Genomic DNA, 22,999 nt, shown 5'->3' on the forward strand with positions numbered 1-22,999 from the left:
TTTTGCTGAGCTCTAAATTAGACTCTATTGGGGTAAAACAGCCATACATTTCCAAACCAACACTGTGAATGTCACAGAATCATTAGGGTGGGAAAAGATCCAAGATCACCAAGTCAATCTTCAGCTATGAATATCACCATGCTCATTAAGCCATCCCACAGACTGCAGGCTGAGGCTGTCTCACCTCCTCCATGGGGATCACTTGAGCATATCCACCTCCAGCTGCTCCACCTGCACAGGGAAGCACACAGTCACATCAGTTTTGGAAAAAACCAACCATCTTTAAACACACTAAGTGAAACACACAGCAATGATGACACATTTTTGACATTTTGATTTCTATTAGAAGATCAGTGATGCACCCAAATAAACATGATTTTCTTGTTTTGCTGCCTTTTTTTTTTTTTTCAGTAGGTGGCAAAAAGGGAATTCTTGCTCTGAAATGAAAAACTACATGTGATAGGTGGTGCAGGCTCTGGCTATGTAAATCTGCTTCTGCCTGGATTTAGGACACAGTCATGCACATGCAGCTGCTGGGTGGAAAGACAAAGCAGTCACAAGCAAGCACTGCTTCTGAATGAAACCTTCACACCCTTGCCTGGGCACTCCTTCCTCTGTACATGGTACAGGCAAAGAAATTTGCTGTTGCCTACACACAAGCTGAGTGGGGGGATTAAAGCACTCACATGCACCAGTCTTAGCTGAGAAGCACCAAGCACCAGGAGCCTTCCAGCTGAAGCCAAACTTGTTAACTTAAACTTCAGCAAAGCAGAGCAGATGGGGGTGCTTGCCCACTTAGGCACCAATTTCAGCTGAGAAATGGCAAAAAAGAGATTGCATTACTTCCTATCACCAGCATTGAAGATGGGCTTGAAATCTGGCTGGGTCTTACCTGGCCCTCAGGCTCTTACAGGGTTTCTAGGCAAAAAGGCAGCAGCCCACGATTAGAGGCGACAGCTCAGGAGAACAGAGAGAAGAGGTTCAGACCTAGCCAAACGTGTGCTGCTGACACAACTGAACCACAACTGCTAAATTCCTTGTACTGCTTGTGAATATCCAATGTGGACCCTTTCTCAAGGAGCAATTAGACAGTAATATTTAGAAATGTATTTAAAGTGTCCCCACGTAGAGGGGTGGCTGGAAGAGTGTGTACTCACACAAAATTCCTCATGGCTAATTACATCCCTCTGCCTTTCCTTATGGTTAGGGTTTATCTGCATTATCAGTACATGTTAAATGCAGGAACATAGGTATGAACCTTGCACAGGAAGTCATGTGCAAGAAACCTTAATCTATCAGTTACATCCGTATTAATCAAATATGCTACTACTGGAACAATCCACTGAGTGAAGCAATTAAGAAAGTAAAACAGAAGAAATAAATTCAAAAAGGCAGAAAAGCAGTATTTCCTTTTAATCTGAAAAAGGTCATGGGTTCTGCAAACATTATGTACCTTTCACTCCAAAAGTAGGTCCTTGAGAAGGCTGTCTCAGACAAGCAAAGGAATTAATGTTAAGGTGTGCAGTAAGCGCCTGAACGAGACCAACTGTGACTGTGCTTTTCCCCTCTCCTAGGGGTGTAGGGGTTATTCTAGCAAAACAAGAAAAAAGATTAATCAAATTCTTTGCTGATGTCAGCCTGGCTAAGGATATCAGAACTTAGAGCTTTTGATTTCAATGAAGAATATTTGTACAGCAAATTTCAATAAGATTACTTTATCTTCACAAAAATACTGCCGCAATGTTAGCCCCTAGCTCAAGCTGGAATGCTAATATACATGTGTCTTCTATTTAAGCAATCTACTATGATAGCAGAAAAAGAGAAGATTATTTTGGCAAAAGTTCTAAAAAGAATATATTGAATTTAGACATTTTTATTACAGCACAAAAGTCTCACCAGTTTCATTAACAAACCATCCATCACGATACTCTAAGCATGTATTAATATTTTTCTGCAGTAATGCATGAGATCTTTTATTCCCACTGTTCAAACTTTGAATGAAACAATAGAATATTTTAAGTTAAACAACCAACACTTTTCTTTGTAGAACTCAGCTGTGCCTCTCCAGCTTCCATGTCACCATAATCCTCAACAATGACAGAGCAACTGCTTTTTAAATATAACAGGACACAAAATCCACTATATTCAACTGAACATGATTCATTGTACACTTCTGTTTCAGAGATTTAAGGGCAATAGGGGACAGTGACAATCATAGTCCATACAAAAGATCAAAAGCCTCATGCTACTGCTCCCATATTTAGACCATGACTGAAACAAGACAGAATTTTAAAAATACCTGCAAACTCAAATCAGAGACTCTTACCTCCACTCTATTCTTGTCCCTAGAGCAGAGTCTATTCTTGCTCCTTTAATAAAGGGACAATGACAGCTGATTTTGCAAGTAGAAAACTTCATCAGCCTTCAGTGAACAAGACACACCTCAGTTTAAATGATCCTCTCTCTACTTTCAACATCAGCACATTTGTTTATGATCCATCTTAAAAGTGTGTGTGGGGTGCTAGGGTTTTTCTTCTCTTTCTGTTTTTCTTTCTTGAGGTATGAACACATCTCATGGCTCCAAAATGCATTTCAATGATTCTTTTGAGGCAGCATTTCTTTTACTGATTGGCAAAAGAAGAAAGCCCCAGTCCTTTTTCCATTCACACCACTCTCACACAAATCTTCCTTTTTGGCAAAGAGCAACCATTCATATCTTTGGTGCCTTTTCTACCTGCAGAGAAGTACTTTAGTGAAGCTGATGTAAAAACTGGTGTTCATTCCCAAGGAACTACAAGTATGCACATGGATCTAGTCAAAGGGGAACCCTTATCTTGTGACCTTTTCAAAACTTGAGCTGAAACATCTAGCTCTAATTAGAAACACTTCCTTCCCCAACTAGTAATTTTTCCAAGATATTCCTATCCTCAGATCACAATTCAAATGGCACAAAAACATTGGAGTAATTGTAAGAATCTGCTTAGTTCAGTCAGTTCACAGACTGGCAAAAGCACTTCTTCATCCCACAAGAGAAAATAGATGAAAAATGCTAACTTTTCATAAATCTATCTTTTACAGCATCATCAGATCCTTGGCTTTTACTTTAGAAAAGATGCCCTGGATAGATATGTCTGGGAAAATGTGGGCAGTTTGGAAGCAAGTCAAATCAACATCTTTATACTGTTCTAGGGAAAAAAAAAAATCAGAAATGTAGTTATTTAACCAAAGTTTCAGTGAAATCAATGGGGTTAAGCACATGTATAAGAGATTCCCTGAATTCCTCTCTTTGAACTACTCTTGTGTGGCCACGGGCCACTTATTTGGGCACTTGGTTTTAGCAATTTTCTCCCACATTTTATAACATTGTGCTCACCAACCATCAGATTCTAAAATATCATCAGTAACTTACTATTCATTATCCTAGACTATTCAATTATCCTAGAATGGCACTTCTTTGACTTAAAAAAGAATTCACAGAACTCTAGCAAAGTATCTATGTAGAGCCAAAAAAAAAAGGTGAGAGATTTAGACCAAAAGCAGTTTTGGTCCCTGTAATTTTTTTATCCATACTAGGTCTTCTTATTTCCTTCTGATCTACTGCAGGAGCACAGAATGCTACTTCATTTCTTTTACTTTCAAGTTTGCAGTTTCTAGAAGAAAGGATACTTTTAATCTCTGCACTGTCAGGACAGGGAGACATCAGGGCTTTACTGCTGCCACACAGAGAGCTTCCTTTTTTCCCACACTCTCTTTCTCACCACCTTTTTGTCCCAGGATCCTTACTTTTGTACAAATGTGTTTCTTTCAGAGCATCACAGCCAAGTTAACTCACTTTTACTACCAGTTTCACTTTCTGACTACTGTCTTAACATTGGTTTCCCCAAACCCATTCAAGTAATTCTTAGCGTGGTTTCTCCTTATCCCTTGCTCTCCTCTACTATCTCATTCACTTTTGTCTATTGTCCTAATCTCTTTTACTTGATCCTCTTATTCCTGTGCATTAGAACCACATTTAAGGAATATAAAAGTAATCCTGAGGCATTACTGTGTTAAAAGACTTAACAAGGTAACAACTCATGAAACAATTATTTAAAAATAATAACAAAAAAACCCCCAAAAAACCAGAAAAAACAGTAATGAAACACTCAAAAGAAAAGTATTCTACTATGAAAGAGACACCTGTAATTGTTTACTGGAAGTTGCCAGTAAAGAACTTTCCAAAAACTCTGTGCACACAATGGCTGCACTACAAACAGAAAAAATTACATTTGCAGGGCATCCTGTTGGTGGCTACCTCTAATTTTGAGCATCAGTCATATGAAGTTCGCACTCAAGAGAATTCAGAGACACCATCCCTAGTTATTTACTTGGTTCCAGCTCAAAATGTGGCAGGTGGCTGATCTGGCGTGCACAGCAACACAGGGACTCTTCACAACTCTTATGAAAACAGTAAAATCAAAGATGCAGCCTTCATCCAGCAAAGGAAATGAAACTGCAATTGACAAATGCATAACCAGAATGCACGTTGGTAGCATAAAGAATAATATCTCTTTGTCACAGAAGAAAACAGCACACAGTCAGTCAAGTGTCACGTTACTAAAATGCTCTGGTAACTGGACTGGCCTACTCTAACATGACACTGTAATATGAACCAGAAAGCACTGAGAGCTTTCTATGAGACAGACCTTTTTCCAGAAAGCAAAAAGAGAAACACACCACTGGTCTTTCATTAAACTGGCAGGAAACTGTTTAGCAAGAGCTAAACAGTTATTTATTAGTTTCAACAGTTACCAAAATCTCAGCTTTAAACATTAGTTAAAAGAAGAAGAAAAAAGAACCAGCTAAAATTTAAAGAAAATTCTATTCCAATAATTTTCTTTTGAAAGTTTATTTTAAATATCTTCCCTTTTGTACCTGCTCTACTTTCATTGGGGTTTATAAATGAAATAATCCACGTAATCTGTTTTGTGGACATTGAGCTGTTTTTGCTGGCTACACTACTGAGCCTACACTCTTGCACCTTAGGTCACTTGCTCACATGGGTATAAAATTACAACTGCCAATGGCTAACTTTAGCTCAATTGTGCAATGCTGTGCTTTAACCTTATGCAAATTAAGGAAAAACCTCCTTTAAAACGCAATAAATTTTAATGAACTTCAAGAGACTTTAACAGCCATTTGCATTATTCTTCAAATTTCTTTAGTATGTTTTCAATCAAAACACAGAAACCCCACAATAATTTTCCGCCTTAAACTTTGCCACCTACCAAGCAGTCATCAGCTCCCTGGCAAAGTAAGTTTTCCATAACATTGGAAAGCCTTCTCTCTTTATGTATATCAAAACAAAGATAAGAATATGCAGACTTTTTGTTTGTTTGTTATACATCACATTAGCTTACAGCAGAGCTGTTTCTGTGGGAAAGCTACACGAGGTCTCCCAAAGAGAAAATAAACAAACAGGGAGACATACACTGCACCAGCTGTAACCTCCTCACAGCTACACCAGCCACTGTGACTCCAGCAAGAACTTCACTGCATATGTGACAATTCTCTTTCAAATTTTCTATGTTCAACTCATAAGTATCAGCAGGTTCAAAGATTTTAACGAGTTCATAATTTGTGTGATCCACATGGAAACCTGCAAAGCCAGGCTATGGAGGCCATGGGCAACTGAGTTCCCACCTATGTACGTCTGCCATCCTAGATTACAATTGTCAAAGATGTATTTCTGAGCACAGAAGTGTTGCAACTGCTGTCACCTCATCGAGATGAGGCTATGGCAATGTTGCAGTGGCATCCTTGGGTTGGGACTGGAGCTTCCAAATACAAAAGCACAGAAGTCACTATGAAGCTAAAATGACTGAACAAAGACAGGAAGAGACTGAGGAATCCTCCACTACAAACTCTCATAATCCACTACAGACTCATACACGACAATCCCAATCAGGAGCTGAGTAATGACATGACCAATACATGACAACTGTCTCAACTATGACTTTACCTTGGACTGTAAGACAATTCAGGGCATCAACACAGGGGTATTTTCCCCTCTTATCCTTCCCTGTATCTTTCCTCTAATTTGTATTTTCCTTTTTACTTACTTACTACTTTTAAGCACCTTGCAGCCCAAGGGACACAGTAAAAAGAAATAGATTTTTTTCCCTCCATTTTTACCTTACTGAAAAGGTGGTTCATCACAGAACAATCTATTACTGTTAGGAGAAAAGTACTGATTTTAAATTTTCCAGCATTCAAAATCCAACACACTTCTTGTTAAAAGCAGAATTGTATTTCATCATTTTCCCACTTTTTATTCTTCCTCATCTTGCATTTTTGAAGTGAACAAGTGTGCAGAATTATCTGCTAAAAGTCACAACACTGGAGCATTTAGAAACAAGATACTGAAACATACACACACAGACATAGATTCTAACAAACTGCAGATGTAATTTCATATTGTGTTTGTGAATATGCCATGTACATGCTTGAATACATGATTAGGTTACCCTGAACACTAAACTTAGCTTCTAGGTCAAGCACAAGCTGCATTCATTTGCATGCTCTCAGCTGGCAATGAGTGGAGGCAGTTTGAGTTAACAGATCCTGTGATGTATTATTTAGCACACTAAAATCCTGTTTGCAGGCAGTTGATGCCCAAGAACCAATTACTCCACAATAACTTGTGGCTCTGCCCCCCCAGTGTCTTAACACGAGCCCTAGAGCAAGCCAAACACAAAGAAAATAAAAAAGCAGGAATGAAAAAAAAATTATAAAAGAATGGTCTCCATATAGAGGTAAATGGAATTTATGAAGAAGTAAAGTCTTAACCTTATTTTCAGGTGTCATGATCTGTTGAACTGCATACAAAGTTTATAATACTTCAGCATACAAAGTTGATAATGGATGAGACACTTAGCCATATTTGCTTGCATTTAGAAGGAACAAAAAAGACTGCAGTTAGCAACTTTTTAAAGGGCCCAAAACCTTCCATAGAGATAAAAAGGTATATTTCAGTTGTATTTTCTGCTCAGAACAAGAAGTTTGGTCTTTAGCATATCAGGAATAAACTAGACATGCATCTGCAGCAAATATTTATAAATTCCTAGACATTGTGAAACATTTAAATCTGAATGTGCAATTAAAGGCACAAATGTCACTGGCTGCATCATGGATGGAGGTTGGAGGTTTTGCAGTTTCTTGAATACACACACACTTTACACTCTTTTCACACACAAGAAGTTCCCATCATACATTACAAATGTTTCCACCAGAACTGTAAGTATAAACATATAACTTAAATATTTCCTCTGAAGCATTGAAAATTTATTCTGAAGGCTTCATTGCACTGCATCATTCTAAAATAATTTTAAAATATCTTTGGTTACTGTGAACAAACACAATAATCCAAATAGCAGGTTCTGGTTGATCTTGCCTTGGCAAGGGAGAGAATGAAGGCAAAGGAGGATATGTCACTCCCCAGTTTCCACACTTCTATGATACTTGATTTTCATTGCATTGAACACTTCCCCATCAGACAGAGTTCCCTGCTTTTCTTATAATCATTGTCATCTGCTACAGCCATTTCAGCAAGAGAGAGCAGCTGAGAGCATATAAACACACATTATATGTATATTTTATATGTACTATATTTCAAAGTCAAGCTTTGAACTCTCTCAGAAGAGAATGTTCCCACTATTGCAGTGACCCTGCCCAGGCACTTCTGCAGCAGATGTGGCTTTGCACTAATCCCACAAGACGCAATGACTCCAGAGATGTTACAAATAGCAACATATTGCATCACCAGCTTGGCATGGTACCAAACCCAGCCCTTTGTTTCTGAAACACCATTCTGTATTGGTATATTTTATGTCAACTTAAAAGAGAATACAATTTTCTACTTTTTGCCAGTTTTTTATCTTGATGGTCAAAGCTTCTGCATTTCTTCCACATGCAGATGGCACTTCTTTCTGTGACAACTGCTTGATACACCTTCTTTGAATGAGAATGGGAGACAAAGAAGTGTGAAGAAATGTAAGCACTGGTGCATGCAATCTGACGCAGCTAAAATCCACCCGAATGGGGCTCTGCAACTTGTGCTATCTTTGCACCTCCAGACATCTTCAAATAACCTCCTCTTCTGAGAGAGGTTTGTTGCTGGGGAAGCCTGGATTGGTCCGCAGCATGATGACCAATTGATGCTGTTGACATCATGAGCATGAAAATACATGGCAGCAACTTTCTTCAAACTCAGTTAAATGCTGAACCTGTTTTTGTTTCTCCAATGCCACAAAAACCCAAACCAATAATAGCTCAACAAGTTATTATTTGCTTCTCTTAACTGCTTCAGCATCCTCCAGGAATATCTTCAACACTGGACTTCTATCACATAGCTTTGAGGAAAGCCTCATATCTTGCCTGCCTCAGCTTTGTGACACCAAGTCAGACTACAACAGCTCCATCTCAGTGCCAGAAATCCAGGTTGTTCCCACAGGAAGGCAGTAAAGCAAACAGCTCGAGAAACACCATCCAAGGTGAGGAATCAGTAGGTAAAGGCAGTTAACAACAGCCTTCTCCTTCTGCATCAGCCAAAACTGCATTATAAACCTGACTGGTTTTAGTTAAAAGGAAGCAACCAATAGATTAACTCAGAATATAAAGACACACTGCAATTTAAGTATTAATGAAAACCTTCACATGTTTGTTCACAAGTAGAAGTTTCCACTTAGTAAACCAGGTGAATGAAAAGGTTGTGTCACTGAATGCAAGAAAAACCTGAAGCTCTTCAGAAGACAAGTGTGCAATTCCTGCTGAGCATTGCATTTGCTATAATCGTGGGAAAAGCAAGCAGGATAAGCCTGTCTGGAGACATGTCTACATTTCAGAGAAAAAACATGGCTTTTTAAACTTTGTAATCTGTTCTTCAATAAAAAAAGTATTTATTGTTAATATCAACAGATTAGCATCTAGCTTCTGTTAATGTTTGTTTATAAACAGCCACAATGCAAGCAGCCTTAAATATCCAAGTTAAACATTTAAAATTCTGATAAAACAGTAAGAAAAACTCCACTCACCAACATTTCACAGAATCATAGAACAAATTACCTTTTACAAAATACACTTTAATTCAGTAAAAAGAGTTTGGAAGAAAAGCTGTGTTACTTCAAAGAAATTCAAAACCTGCTCACTGTCAGAAAAGAGCAACATTCAGATGAAAACATTCAAGATTCTTATTTGTAAAGTGTGTATAAAAAAGATGTGAGTTGCATGTTTATATTAATAAGAGTGGAAACAGCAGACATTAATGACATTACATTACATAGCATTCTTACCCAGCAACTAGAACATATTTTCCATCTGGTTGATCCCTTAACCTTTCCAGCAGGGACAAACGTACTTTGGCTTTGGTTTGGCCATAGATCTCAATTTCATCTGTAAGCAATCCTATCTCCTTGGCAAGTACATCAACAGCTTTTGGACTCTGTGCTCGGGAAATCTCAATATCACTGGAAAAGAAAACAAATAGGAGCCAGGAGATTTCTCTCAGCTTAGGTGGTCGACAACAGAGCACAAAACAACAGCAAATAATCCAACAATGGAATTATTGTAATGAGTTTTTAAATTCCCTCTCACATTTTATTAACCAAACCTAAATATTAACTAACACCTAATATAACATTGAAAATCACATACAGAGTTTGTTAATTGTTACAGTTTCACAGAGAGCTCTCCTTTAATCAGATTCCAAATATTACGTAATGCTTTCATATCAAGCTAGAAACGTGTCTGCTGGATGCTCAAGCACGTCCCACTGGAATGGATGTTTCTGGATTTGTTTTTCCCTTTTGTTCTCCTCCCTCACAGCATATTTCAGCACATACAATTTACTAAAAAGTGCATGCATTCCTTGGCCAACAGTCACACAAACACACTCGCTAAACCCGAAGCTTGTGCATGCAGCGCCTTTCATCCGAGGGCAGCGCCACCATCGCTGCTCCCCACGAGGGCACCGAAGGAAACAAAGGAAACAAGGCATTTGAAGACCAACTCATGCACTTCTAAAACACAGCTAAACTAAGAATGGCCACAGAGCAGGAGTCTACAGCACAGAGCTCAGACAAAACATCCACTGAGCTTACAAACTACCTCCAGCAAGGGTGAGCAGTAGCTGAGGCAAGCCACAGATTCCCGGAAGGAATGTGGCTGCAGGGGACACTTTTGTAACTGCAATTCCTGACCTGGACAACCTGAGGTTTTGGATTTAATATTCCATCATGGATTTTGCATTTGTGAGCTTGACCTCATTGCCCATTATGTCCACATAAGCGTGTAGAAGCTGTAAGTTCCTGCAGCATGGAAGCCCAGGGGCTGGAACACAGGATGTGAAGAGCTGTCTCCCTGGGCTTTGAATTGCTCGCACTACCACAAAAACAACTTAAAAAATTACTTTCAGCCTAACCAGGCTAAATTTCTTCCTGTAGCTTCAGCTGATCTCAGTATTTTTAAGACAGAATCTGGCAGTGTCATGAAAGCTCATGTCCTGAACTTTCAAACATTCTGCAAGACCTTAAATACTCACCAGTGAACATAAAACTACAACCAGACATCAACTCTGTGTGTGTACTTCAGCCATTCTGCAACGAGTCGACAAATGATCAGTCTGTGCCAACTTAATGGCTTGCAATTTTTTGAGAAAATCCTAAACTGGCTCCATTATTCATTTATAGCTCTCAAGTAGCCCCCTTTTGCACCCTGCAGCAGGTAAGTGAAACCCAGAAACCACCCACCCAAACAATGGCATAATCCAGAACTACAGGACAAGGAGTTACTCAATCACAGTACTAAGCTGGAACCTGCTTTCTTTCAAAGACATACTAAGTGTATCCTCTTTCACAGAAGGATATACCTTTGGCTTCCTATGTGTGACTTCAAACACAGCTAGCCAAAAAAATTAAATGAGAGCACAAGATGGAGTGGCTTACAAACATCACATTGCAAAAGACCATCTGAAGTTTTCACTCAGAGCTTCCAATATATATAAACAAATACAGTCCCAGAAAACTCTTGCTAAGTTGGTGATAGTGTGGTCCCTTAAAGATCTAACCAATTAAAAATTTCAGAGTGACTATTTTCCTTAAAATAATTTATGCATTTAGCAAGGGGAGAAAGATAGAGACTAATACGACAACATTACTTTACATTTTTTTCCTCCTCCTAAATATATTTTCCCAAGACACAGAAAATTAAAGACTTGGTTATACCTGGACTTTAGAAGTCTATATTTGTTGCTGACTCTTTTAGTCTGACAAAATATTCTCTGTATTGGAAATACCAGAATTATTCAATATGTTATGTTATTCAGTATTGCTGGAGATATGCAAAAGTGGTTCTTCTGCATGAATGAAAACTGTTAAGCAAGAAGTCCACTACTGACAATGCTAAGTGATAATTTACAAAATACAGAAAAATTTAAAAGACGGAGGAAGGCTCTACATCTACTCACCTGACTTTTTTTTTTACTGCATACTGTAAAAAAATTTTCCATTCCATTTCCAATATATTTGGAAATACTTCAACCCAGATCTCACAGAAATCAAAAAGCAGATGTTCTTAGTTTTAGTGCTTAAGCAGCTTTGCCTCACTTTCAATGAATACTCCATCGGTTTCCACACAACGTGGTGTATTACTGAAAGCTTACATTTTATTACAGGATACTTTCCATCTGAACGGATTTTTTACATTTAAAAGAAAAAAGACAAAGCTATAGAGTTAGCAGATAAATGCAAGTCATATTACTAATTATATAATATTTATTATACTCTACATATTATGGTGTATATATATACACACACACCCCATTATTTATTAATTATGTAATTATTGATGTACTAAACATACAATGTCATAGAGAGGGTTGGGAATACCTTTTTGTGAGTTTTTTTTACCATCATTCTCATGACATCACATACTTTAACTTTTAATTGCATTATTTAAGGATAGTTTTTTAGGCTTCAATTCTAAAAATTGAATTCTAGAATTCCAGAAAAATCTCAAGCATTTCTGCCTCCTTGAGTCCCTGGTCACAAGAGAAAACTCATTCTTTTGGCATCTCTAGTTTAAATTACATTTGTGTTCATTCCCATTGAACTGTTGTAAGAGACAGTGAAAAATAAATCAAAATACAGTATTTTGTCATGGCTTTCCAAAACGACACCAGCAGGATTCAGAATTACAAAATCACAGACTGGCTGGGGTTGGAAGGGACCTCTGGAAGTCATCTGGTCCAACCCCCCTGCTCATGCAGGGGCATCCAGAGCTGGTTAGTTGCCTATGTCCAGGTGGCTTCTCAATGTCTCCTAGGATGGACACTCCACAACCACCCTGCACATCTGTGTCAATATTTGGTCACCCTCACAGTGAAGAAGTATTTCCTGATGTTCAAATGGAGCTTCCTGGATTTCAGTTTGTGCTCACTGCTGATGGTTCTGTCCCTGGGCTCCACTGAAAAGAGCCTGCCTTGTTCCTGTTTGTATTACTGTACATTGTATTTAGACACACTGGTAAGATTCTCTTATCCTCCAGACTATGGAGTTCCAACTCTCTCAGACTTTTTTCTGGTGCGAGGTTCCTTCAGCTTCTGCAGAAGCAGGCGTATCAATAAGCACAAAAAATTGTTGACAATTTTCTCACTTTCAAGCCATTGGTTCCTCTCTCTGTCACCCAACACAACCAACACATAGCAAAGCACTTTAGCACAGTGAAGAGCTCAACTGCTTTAAATATCAGAGATGTCAGCAATCATGCCAAGGCAGACCTGTAATCCCTGAGGCCCAGACACGGGCCTTGGGAAGTGAATGACAGGAGCTGATTGAAAAGATTCTGGCTATGAGAATAAATATGCTTCCTGCTTTTCACACCCACACAGGAATTTAAAAGTCTAATGCAGAAGAAAGTACTTCTACTGAGGGAAGAAAATAAATACAAACTCAAACCACTGAGCCACTGAAACCACTGAGCCTTAACTAAACACCTTCCTACACCAGGGTTCAGCCATTAGGAACCTCTTGCCTTTTGTATTTCTGTTGTTCTGTTCTGTTCTGCACAAGACTTCTCCTCCCTTTGACAATGAAACCTTCCAGCTTTAGGACTTCATGGAATAAAGCCTGGCTCCAATGTAAAAATCAAAGTAAAAATCGATATCAAACAGAAGCCCATGGTCATGATGAAGCACACAAGAGAATGGCACAACATATAATCCATATAAGATTAAAAATTATTTAGGCACAGTACATTTTTAGGTTGTCACACTTGCTTGCTCTTTTCAAAAATATTTTTCACTTTTGTTTTCTTTAGAAGCACTTATTACCTGGGCACTGGGGAGAGGGGCTGCAGTTTTAAGCTGTGGAGGTCCCACTTCCTGTACTGCTGGGACTGGATCCATCGCTCCATGTTTTTTACCATGTTCTGGTTTTAAACAAGAAAACAGCACACAACAGCTGCATCATAAATGCTAAACAGCAATTTCAAACAATCTCTAGAGTATGTTGAAATAACTTCCACGGCAAAGGCTAACAAAAAGTCCCAAACTTAAAAAAATTTCCATTTCATGGTTATAGGACAAAGTAAGAGCCACTTTTCTATTGTACGACCACATTTCAAAAGGAAACAACCCCACTAACACATAAGTGGCAGAGAAGATTCTCTAATTAGGCAGTTGGACATTTTACTCTGGTCAAGACAGAGAATTACTATTCTTGTCTCACACCTTAAAAATAATGGAAGATACTGATTGTTCACTGACTGACTCATGCTGCTTCTAAAATTAAATAACATAGTTTTGGACCCTCTATCCATTGTAATGCAAAAATGCAGATACAATTAATCTTCTCAGTATTACCAGAGTGAGTGACATTAACCTATTGACACAAGTGCTTCTGCCAACCTTTACTGTATTAATCACAATTATGAGATGTCTGATTTTTAATTTACCTTTCTCTAATTAAATACAACAGGTATTACTCTATCTGACTAAGAGCTGCTATTAAAATGGAAGCCATGTAAGATGGTCAAACGAGTAAAACAAATACAAACTGTAGAAGCAATTTCTGCAACTTATAGAAAGAGCAACAAATCTGTAACATTGGTACAATCTACAAACAGAGGTACACTAACCTGCATTCTCATTGCTACTGCAAGAGAACCAACAGTCTTTTCATCAGCAGGGTTGTTCTGCTGACCATAGCTGTGTTTCTCTGAAAAATATAAGTATTGCAGTTATAAATCACAAATCTTCTGTGAGTGGGAGCATGTGCATTTGAAAGTTATATACAAATAAAAAATTTCTGAAGGTTGACTTGAAATTTACCAATATTACTGACAAAATTATAGGTGGCTTCTCTAATACTTCAAATGAAACCAACCAGAAGGATGAATAGACTATGAAAATCAGAGAGTAACTGTATGTTCTGAAACATATTACACAAACCCACACAAAGAAATTCACACAGCTGTATTTGAAAAGCTACATGCACTCTTAAACAGAACACCTAAATGAGCACGGTAAAGAATGTCTTCTCTTTGACACACACACTACAATGGGCAAGAACAATGAAATGATCACAAATACCATACAGGATCATTATAACTTAGAAATAGTAGATGCAATTTTTTTTTTTTAATAGCAACAGTTATCTTCATCAGCATGATACTAAAAGCAGGTATTCTGGAAAGTCTACATAAATCAGAGTGACTTCAACTTCAGAGACAGTTATGATTGTTTCTAGTGGCAATATATCAAATTATAATCATACATTAGCTACCCCAACTAAACATATTATTTTGCCATTTTGCTGTAATCCTTCTTCTGGCTTGTTCTTCTGTTGCTGCTCATTGACTTTTATCTAGACACAATTTCTCCAAAATTCACATCCTAGTCTCTGTGGGCATATCAAGGCCGTGGCCACATTCTGAAGGGCGTAGATACAATTGTAATAAAAAACAACAACTGTACGCTGACAGCTTTAACCTTCTGCCACGGGGGAACTGAAGTGCAAGCCCTGACCTGGTCAGGCTCTTGCTCTGTTCAGCCCTTCTGTACTGGTCATAAAAGGCTCACGTTTCCTTGCACAACCAGCCCTCCCCACAAGGGTCCCAGGGCAGCAGGGCACAGGACACTCAGACTGCAGACAGAGTGGCAGCCACAGCCCACTCTCCCACATCCACTGCTGAGAGAGCAGGAGAGCCTCCCTGCAGACCCTCAGCCTCACTCCATGTGTTTCCTGACCCTTTCTCAAACCTTCCTGCCAGCAGGCATCCACACATCAGTGACACAGCTAACCAAGCTGAAGGCAACAGTCCTCATATTAAACTCTAATTAAGAAAGTGTCTAAAAAGTCCTTCTTCTTGCATTAACATTTGCAATTAAAACAAACAAACAAACAAACAAAAAACCAACAATTTCTTCTGGAGTTGCTCAGCTTTAGATTTAGACAGAGGAGTTTTACTGGAATAGTCTATTACAGTCATAAGCTGACTCTTGTTGCTTTGAGACCAGGCTGGGAGAGCTGCCAAACAGACAAATGAAGTAGGAAGAATGAAGTTTAAAATCCCCTTTCAGACAGCTGTGCTTTACAGAACCATTTTGACTTTTTATGTTATTTGGCTTAATTCAACTATTTTTATCAGGGCAGAGCTAGCATGTGTGTAAATACATATTAGAATTAGACAATTCCCTTCAAGAAACTATTTCTCTCAGACTGCCTATGCTACACAGTCACCCCACAAATGACTAACCAGGCTTTTACAGGGGTGAAGGGGAAGCTAGAGGTGAAAGTCATGCATGCATGGAGTTAGCAAGACAATCACAGGATTGCAACAGCTCTCCTAGGATAAATTTTCCACATGGAAGCTGCAATAGCACTCTCTGCTTCGGACTACAGTCAGATCAGCTGAACTTTAGATATTGTGCTCCCTCCTCTGACTCATACCCTACTGTGCAGGTGAGTGAGAGCTGCTGCCAGGTGCTACCTGTCTGCTCAGGCAGCTCAGAATAGAGATGGGGAAATGGTTGAATTTCCCACTAACATACTTAAACCATGTGGGCTTCAGCTTTCAAGTGACCCCAAAGGAGTTGGACATCTCAAATAATCTCAAATAATTCTGGGATCCTTAAATTTTGTTCAGAAAGTTACTTTCATTTTCATACATTCACATATAAAGTATATTCCTGCAAGACTCTACCAGCACTGACCTGATTCCAAGACTGTCAGTGCAACAGAAGCAGATGTTGCACTGCTAGAAAATTGCAGAATGTTTTAAAATTGTGATAATTTAAAAACCTTTGGTCAAAAAAATACTTGAAAAAGAATTGTCACTTTGGAGTGAACACTTTTATCTCTACTCTCCTGATTTACAACATTACACTTCCCCAGTTCAGCTACATCCTTGCAAATTCTGAGTGCTTTTAAAACATGCAAGTGTGTTAGACAACATGCACACCCACACAAGTTGGAAATCTAGCCACCATCTACCAAGAACAAATGTTACTTCATGGCCATTATTGCTTTCAAGCTTCATTTAGCTCCTGTGACCCCACAGATGTTAAGTCGGACATTTCTAAAGCAAGAAAAAATCCAGAACAACTTCCAAGCACCTCAGCCAGATTCCATGGAAGTCAAGAGACAGTTATAAGACTCAGTTGTTTCTCCAAGGTCACAACTACTCCACCATGGGCTTTCCACAAACATCTTGCATCTAAAGTAAGTGCATTCTTCCTGTCAGACACCTGTGTTTCATGTTCCTCTCTACTAAGCCTTGAGACCAACATTTTTATAGCTGGTAAAATGCATTTCTGCTGTAATTTTGGAGTTACCCCAAAGTTCTGACAACCTCAAAAGCATTACCAAAAGACAGACATTTGATACATGAGTTCTACCTAAATTATCTTGATAAAAATCTCATGCTGTCTTTCAAAAAAAAAATGCAGTACTCAACAGAGTGCTACAACTTGAAAAATGCAAAGAGATGTATATGCTTATGGCAAATCTTACATTTCCTGCATTAGAAATAATGTTACTGTGGTGTGTAATGCAGTTCTTCTAACACTCTTTCAGAGAAGGGAAACACTAGTATTACCTACAGTTCTTTAGAGCAACTAAGGCATGAAGATATTTAAGTCTTAAGATGTAGCATGCAGTTACACTGTGTAACTTTCAGGCCTGTGAAGGCTCAGACTCAATTCTCAATGCAGAGAATTAGGAGTCTGAAAGTGGGGCTTGCACCAGGCAGCACACAGTGCTGGGACAGTGCAGTCACTCCTGGTGCCCACTCAGGCTGCATGGACTGGCTCATCCCACCCTGTCAGAACCACCCCAGGTCTGTCACATAAGAGGTTTCTGCCTTCAGGATTAAAATGAGGGGAGATTCCTTTTTATTTATTTATTTTTAGGTATGCCTGCTGTACCACCACTCCCTCTCTTCTCTATTCCTTTCCCTCTCTCCCCCATTCCTCCTTCATGTAAAGCTGTCTCATGCTAGTAGGCTGGGTACCTGCTCAAGAGACCTGTGTGCCAAGCTCTGCCCTACAGATACTTAACAATTATATCCAAAAACCCCTAGGGGAAACAAATGAGCATTAGAGATGCAAGGACTCTCTTTGTCACTAGTCCAGGAAAAAGAAAACATGGATTCTTTTTGGACAACTTGTGCAGTATCAGGAAGGGAAAAGGCTTGGTACCCACCCTTGATATCCTCAGCAGGATCAGAGATCTGCTTTGGGAGGCAGACAGTGAATGTCCAAATGCCTTCAGAAAATCAAGTGAATAATAACCCAGATCTCCACACCTGCAGTGTCTGTTCAAGTCAAGGGTATATCATGAAAGACAAGGAAAAAAATCTATTGCTAAGGCCATGCTTGGCATAGGAACAGCAGCTGCTCTTTTATGAGCCTGATCTTGCATTAGCTCTGCATGGAATATCTGCTTCATTAGGGAATATCCTTAGTTTAAAATCCATGCAATTAAGTTTTCTCAGCTTTATGCTCATTTCCACACTTTAGGTCGATAGATGTCAATCTAGTGCACTTGTGATAAGATTTTAAAAAAACCCAGATTAATCAGTCATGCTACCCATGTGCTTCCTCATTTTCCTATTCATTTGCAGCATAATCTCATTGGGATGTTGAGCAGTCAAATTCATATACACCAAAAATCTAGAAAATATCTAGAGATCTTCATAGAATTTTAAGAGAAACGTAAAATTACATGTTTATTATTATTAATATATATATTAATAATAAAATTAATATATTGTTATAATTATTACACATTATTCTAACAGCAGAGTAACTTCTGGGAAGATATCTTAATTCTATTCCCAAGAAAATTCTGTAACATTTTTTCAACTGAGAAATTATTGAACACATACACACTCCACAACAAGTTAGGGGAAAAGGAAGGACATGAATCCAAACCCTTTTTTGTTGGAAAAATTACTGCAGGAGACATTCTGCCTCTTCTTAACTACACATGATTTCTGTACTCCCTCCTGCACCACTCTCTGCAGCTTCACAGCACTTTGCAGTTGATTTTTCTTCTGTTCTTCTCCTTTTCTCATATTACAGGTGAGTCCACAGAAGTCACAGGGTAAGACACTATGCAAAACTCTGTAACAGCTCATCTGATGACCCAAAAAAGTCATCAGATGATGACTTTTGACTCTGAACTCCCTGAATCCATTGGGTCATCACTTATCTAACCATCCTGCTATGAAGAATCTGTTCCAACCTTTCTTCTCCCACCTAACATATTTTCCTTATTTATACACCAGAGAAAGGTGTGCACATGCCCTGTGCACACTCCTTTAAAGGCCCTCCCAGAGATGCGGCTTTTAACCACACTGCGTTGTCACCAAGACGCCACACACATCCCAAAGGCTCACTGCACACCACTGGCAAGAACTGTTACCTTTTATCTCCCCTTACCTGGCAGAGGACCACGAGCACAGTTGATGATGGTGGCCCCAGGCTTTGTGCAGCTCACAGGAACTCCATGGGGTTTCATGCTGCCGAACACCACCGCGTCTGCGTGATGGAGCTGGGCACGGCCCAAAGCACCCCAGAAACAAAACAAGCACTTCATCTTAGAAACACACACTTGGATGGGCATCTTAAAATGTTCACACTTACACAGCAATTGCCTTTTGAGCAAAGCTTTTACAGACAACAAGAACAAAAACTGATCCAAACTATCCAAACTGATAGTTTGATTCTTACCTGAAACAAAACTTAATAGCATTTAAAATTAAGTTAGGTAAACAAAATGTGAGATCAGGTGAATGAGGTCAAACTAACAATATTTAATGGGAATTATATCCTTCCAAACAAAAAGTTCTACCATTGTCCTAAAGTCCAAAATAACTTTGAGTAACTTAAGAAAAAGAAGGGTTGAAAGACAGTAAATAGGCACTTATAAAGAGTACAGTCAGATTGTCTGACAGTAGAAAATCAGGCCAGCTGTCAGGAATGCAGGATGGCCCCTTCTGCGAAGATCAGTGCCTTTGAATACCAATTAAAGCACTTCTTTCCTTCTCAGCTCATGTCTGCTAATCACTGCTCCTGATTTAGCTCATCTTGGCAGATGTTGGAGCAAAAATGGTTACCACAAAAATTCTTATAATCAAAGACCCAAGTGCCTTTCTTTCCCCACTTCCTCTGAAACAGTCCTTTACCAGAATCACCATGAGATAATGGACAGTACCAGAGGCAGATGTATTAAGATACACTAAAAAAGTAAAACACAGACATAGCATTGCCTCAAGCCTGACTGCAAAAATTATTTCAGAAATACAGCAGCTTCGGTAATATTTTGGATAAATGCAAATTAATTCCAAGTGTCACAAACCCAGTGAGCCACTCTGTGAATTGATTTGTGACTGACAAGAGTTCCAGCTTCTTTTTTGGCCAAAAGTGCTCTGACACAGCCCTGCCCAACACTCTTGCCAAGAAAGAACAGCTACAAATCTAGTCAGGATAGCAGGTTTTTGGCACAGCTGAGCATCCAGGAGGGGAGAAGAACGTAACTGCAGTGGAAAAGGCAGAAAACTAAAAAAACTCCATCTTCCCCTCAGAGGACCCAAGGATGGCCTAACCCTCCTTTGAGATCTCCATGTGGAAACAAAGCCAGAAATGTGGGAGAAGATTTACTTGCTTGACAAATGACTAATGCAATGAGCGGATTCAGGCTTCAGTCACAGGTCCAGCAACACTCCTGTGATTGCCTGTGCACAGCCATTCAGCCTTGTTCAAATTGGTCACACTCCTGAGTCTAATGCAAATATCAGCTTACAGGCCACTCCTAGAGCGGCACTTAAGTCATAATGCTTGTCCAGTGTCAGGTCAAATGATACTGGGAAATCTGCAAGGAAATCTGGATAAAAAGATGCTGCAATGCCTCATGTACCAAGGTTACCACACTGAAGGCACACTTTGCCCTGCAAAAAAAGGAAATCTCTGCTGTAACAATCAACATCAACACAGAGAAAAACAGTGATTTTTCTCAGTTGCATGATCACAGCCTTTTTTTTTTGCAAGAAAAAAATAATTCATATTCTAGCAGTTATAAATCATATACTGTAAGTCAAGATGCCTTTCCATGCAAAGCCTCTGGGACAAGGACTAAGAGCTTTGCACAGCGCTTAGCATCCTGAGTTGATGAACAAGTTCAGAGCTGTATGCAACAAGTAATAATTCTGATGAATGTTCAGCCAACATGCTTATGACAGAATTGATTCAAAGTAACTGTAATGTCAGAAAACAACTGATGGAACCAAATATTCATCTCTATGACTACCGACCCTAATGTTGAAAAATGTTCTTAACAGCTGAACACAATTATTTTTGTAGCCAACATTAACGGTGGTTCGGATAGCTAACATCACACATACCCGTAAATTTTAGCAGAAAACCAGCTGGACCTTTCATCTCATTACCCTGCCCCACCTCCTCCATGAAAAAAAGTTGTATCACATGGCAGCAAAGATTTGTGACACAGGTTCAAGACACACTGAATTCTCAGAGCCTTCCCCAGTGTGATTTCCTTTCCCTTATTTCACAAAGAAAACAATATTTTATGTGCAACTATTGAAAAAGTTCCTGCAGAGTCAATAAAGTATATACATCACAAACATTTTTGAGATTTTTTCCCCTGTGAGTATTTTTTAAATGCATATCCAGAAACTGGGAGAGCAAGTCCACTGAAAGCAAAATACTTGTGTACAGAATTTTGGGTATCCTTGGAAGAGATTTATGTGATCTCCATCAGGAAATTTTAGTTTCACTTGCAAGAAGTTGTGCCCATGCCTCCTTTGCTTTTAGATTTTTCTCTCTTGCCATAACCCACCCTTTTGACTGCCTGTTTAGTCACTAAAGCAAGAAGCAAGCCTTGGCACGCGTGTTCAGGGTCAACTCCTACATCAGAAACCGATCACGGATGTGAGAGATGGAAAAGTCCAATGAAATAATCACAGTTAGCCTCCCTTGGCAAATGCACCCCAGTCCCTGCGCAGAGGACACAGAGGACACATCTGACAGGAACCAGATGTTATAGGCAGCCACAGCCAGGAGGTCAAGGAGATACCCACGAGGGAGAGCATGTGGCTGCCTGCCTCACGCTTCCTGCACAGCCAGGCTCCATCCCATCAGGCTGGCCAGAGGAAGGAATGACAAGCAGCAGGCCAAACCCTCCCTAATGCACTAGGCAACTGGCTGGAGACAAAGCCAAGAGTCCAGCAGTATCCTGCCTTCTCACCAGTAAATATTTTTTCAGTTGGGAAGAGCTGTGCCAATAAATAATCTGCAACCTTACCTCATAACAAAATATGATCCCCTCCACCAAGGTTTAAGTTGAAGCAGATTAAGAAGCACCACCCATTCCCAAGACAGAACACCAAATGTTAAAACAACAATACAGACTTTCCAGCCAAGTATTAAATGATAATGGCACAAAGTAGCTGTATATTACAGATCACTGAAACTCCATTTTGCTGTGAAGACTGCATAAAATTTTCATTTTCCCATAGTTAAAATGGACTGCTACAAAAGCCATTTTTAAATGCATGATCAAACAGAATAAAAATTAAAATTAAAAATTGAAATGTAGACCCTCAGAGTCCTGGGTATGAAGCTAGGCCATATAAAATTAAAGAGATGTGATGAGGAATAGAAATCTGATTTAAAGTTTTTTCACAACTCTCTTCCTGAAAAAACTCTTGTTGCACATTAGTTTACAGATCAGGTTACACTTTAACCACAGCAATTCTAACTACTTTCTGAAATCTTGAAATTTTTTTCAGTCGGTGACTAGTTTCAGGTACTTATCCCACCAAGGCATGTACTAATTACACGGTTTCTTCCAGCTTTCCCTGCCACATCACCCTGAATGCACTTGCTCTACACGGTGCACTTGAAAATCAAGCCCACACCTTTGCTGTGGGCTCCAGCCTGCTACTATGATCCACACTTTAGCAACTGCTCCTCTAGCTTACAGACAGGGGATACACTGGGATACACTTCAAAATTGCAAGGAACAGAGATGATGTGCATAAGATGTTGAAGTGGAAATACTTTGTCTACATCATCATCATTAGAAACACTCATGGAGCTTCCCTCTCCTCACCTCTTACAGGATCCATGTGCCTGGTCTCCTGTTCCTTCATGCTTACAATACAAAATGTGTTCTTCTGCCCATAACAAGAGCCTTAGCAAGAAAGGAAAACTAGGAGAGCAAATAGCTCAGAAATGTCTAAGAGTTTGAAGCTCACGTGTTGGCTCTAAGTAAATGCACACTGTGGGCAAAAGAAGCTGAAAAGGCAACTCCCATTCAGCACTCCACTGAACCACTGAACCACTCTCATAGTTCTTAACCTCACTTTTGCAAACAACTTTTCTATTCCTAATTATACCTAGACAGACCAATGCTCACTTCTTTTACAACAAAATTGTATGATA

General features: G+C 39.2%; 1 protein-coding gene across 4 annotated transcripts in view; it reads right to left on the reverse strand.

The window, feature by feature from the left end:
- Nucleotides 1–22,999, reverse strand: part of MTHFD1L (methylenetetrahydrofolate dehydrogenase (NADP+ dependent) 1 like) — a 145,550-nt gene that overhangs the window by 110,335 nt on the left and 12,216 nt on the right. For 2 of the 4 annotated variants that reach the window (XM_026794154.2, XM_074537764.1), the window contains exons 8-13: nt 18,977–19,088; nt 14,170–14,249; nt 13,364–13,461; nt 9,330–9,503; nt 1,454–1,590; nt 185–231 (exon numbers count right to left, since the gene is read on the reverse strand). In XM_026794154.2, coding sequence (XP_026649955.2) covers nt 185–231; nt 1,454–1,590; nt 9,330–9,503; nt 13,364–13,461; nt 14,170–14,249; nt 18,977–19,088 — 648 coding nt within the window. Of the gene's footprint in view, nt 1–184; nt 232–686; nt 790–892; nt 1,434–1,453; nt 1,591–9,329; nt 9,504–13,363; nt 13,462–14,169; nt 14,250–18,976; nt 19,089–22,999 lie in introns of those variants that run through there. The other 2 variants (XM_026794156.2, XM_026794155.2) reach the window with 2 other exon arrangements.

Source organism: Zonotrichia albicollis, chromosome 3 (genome assembly GCF_047830755.1).
Source record: "Zonotrichia albicollis isolate bZonAlb1 chromosome 3, bZonAlb1.hap1, whole genome shotgun sequence".
Taxonomy (NCBI): domain Eukaryota; kingdom Metazoa; phylum Chordata; class Aves; order Passeriformes; family Passerellidae; genus Zonotrichia; species Zonotrichia albicollis.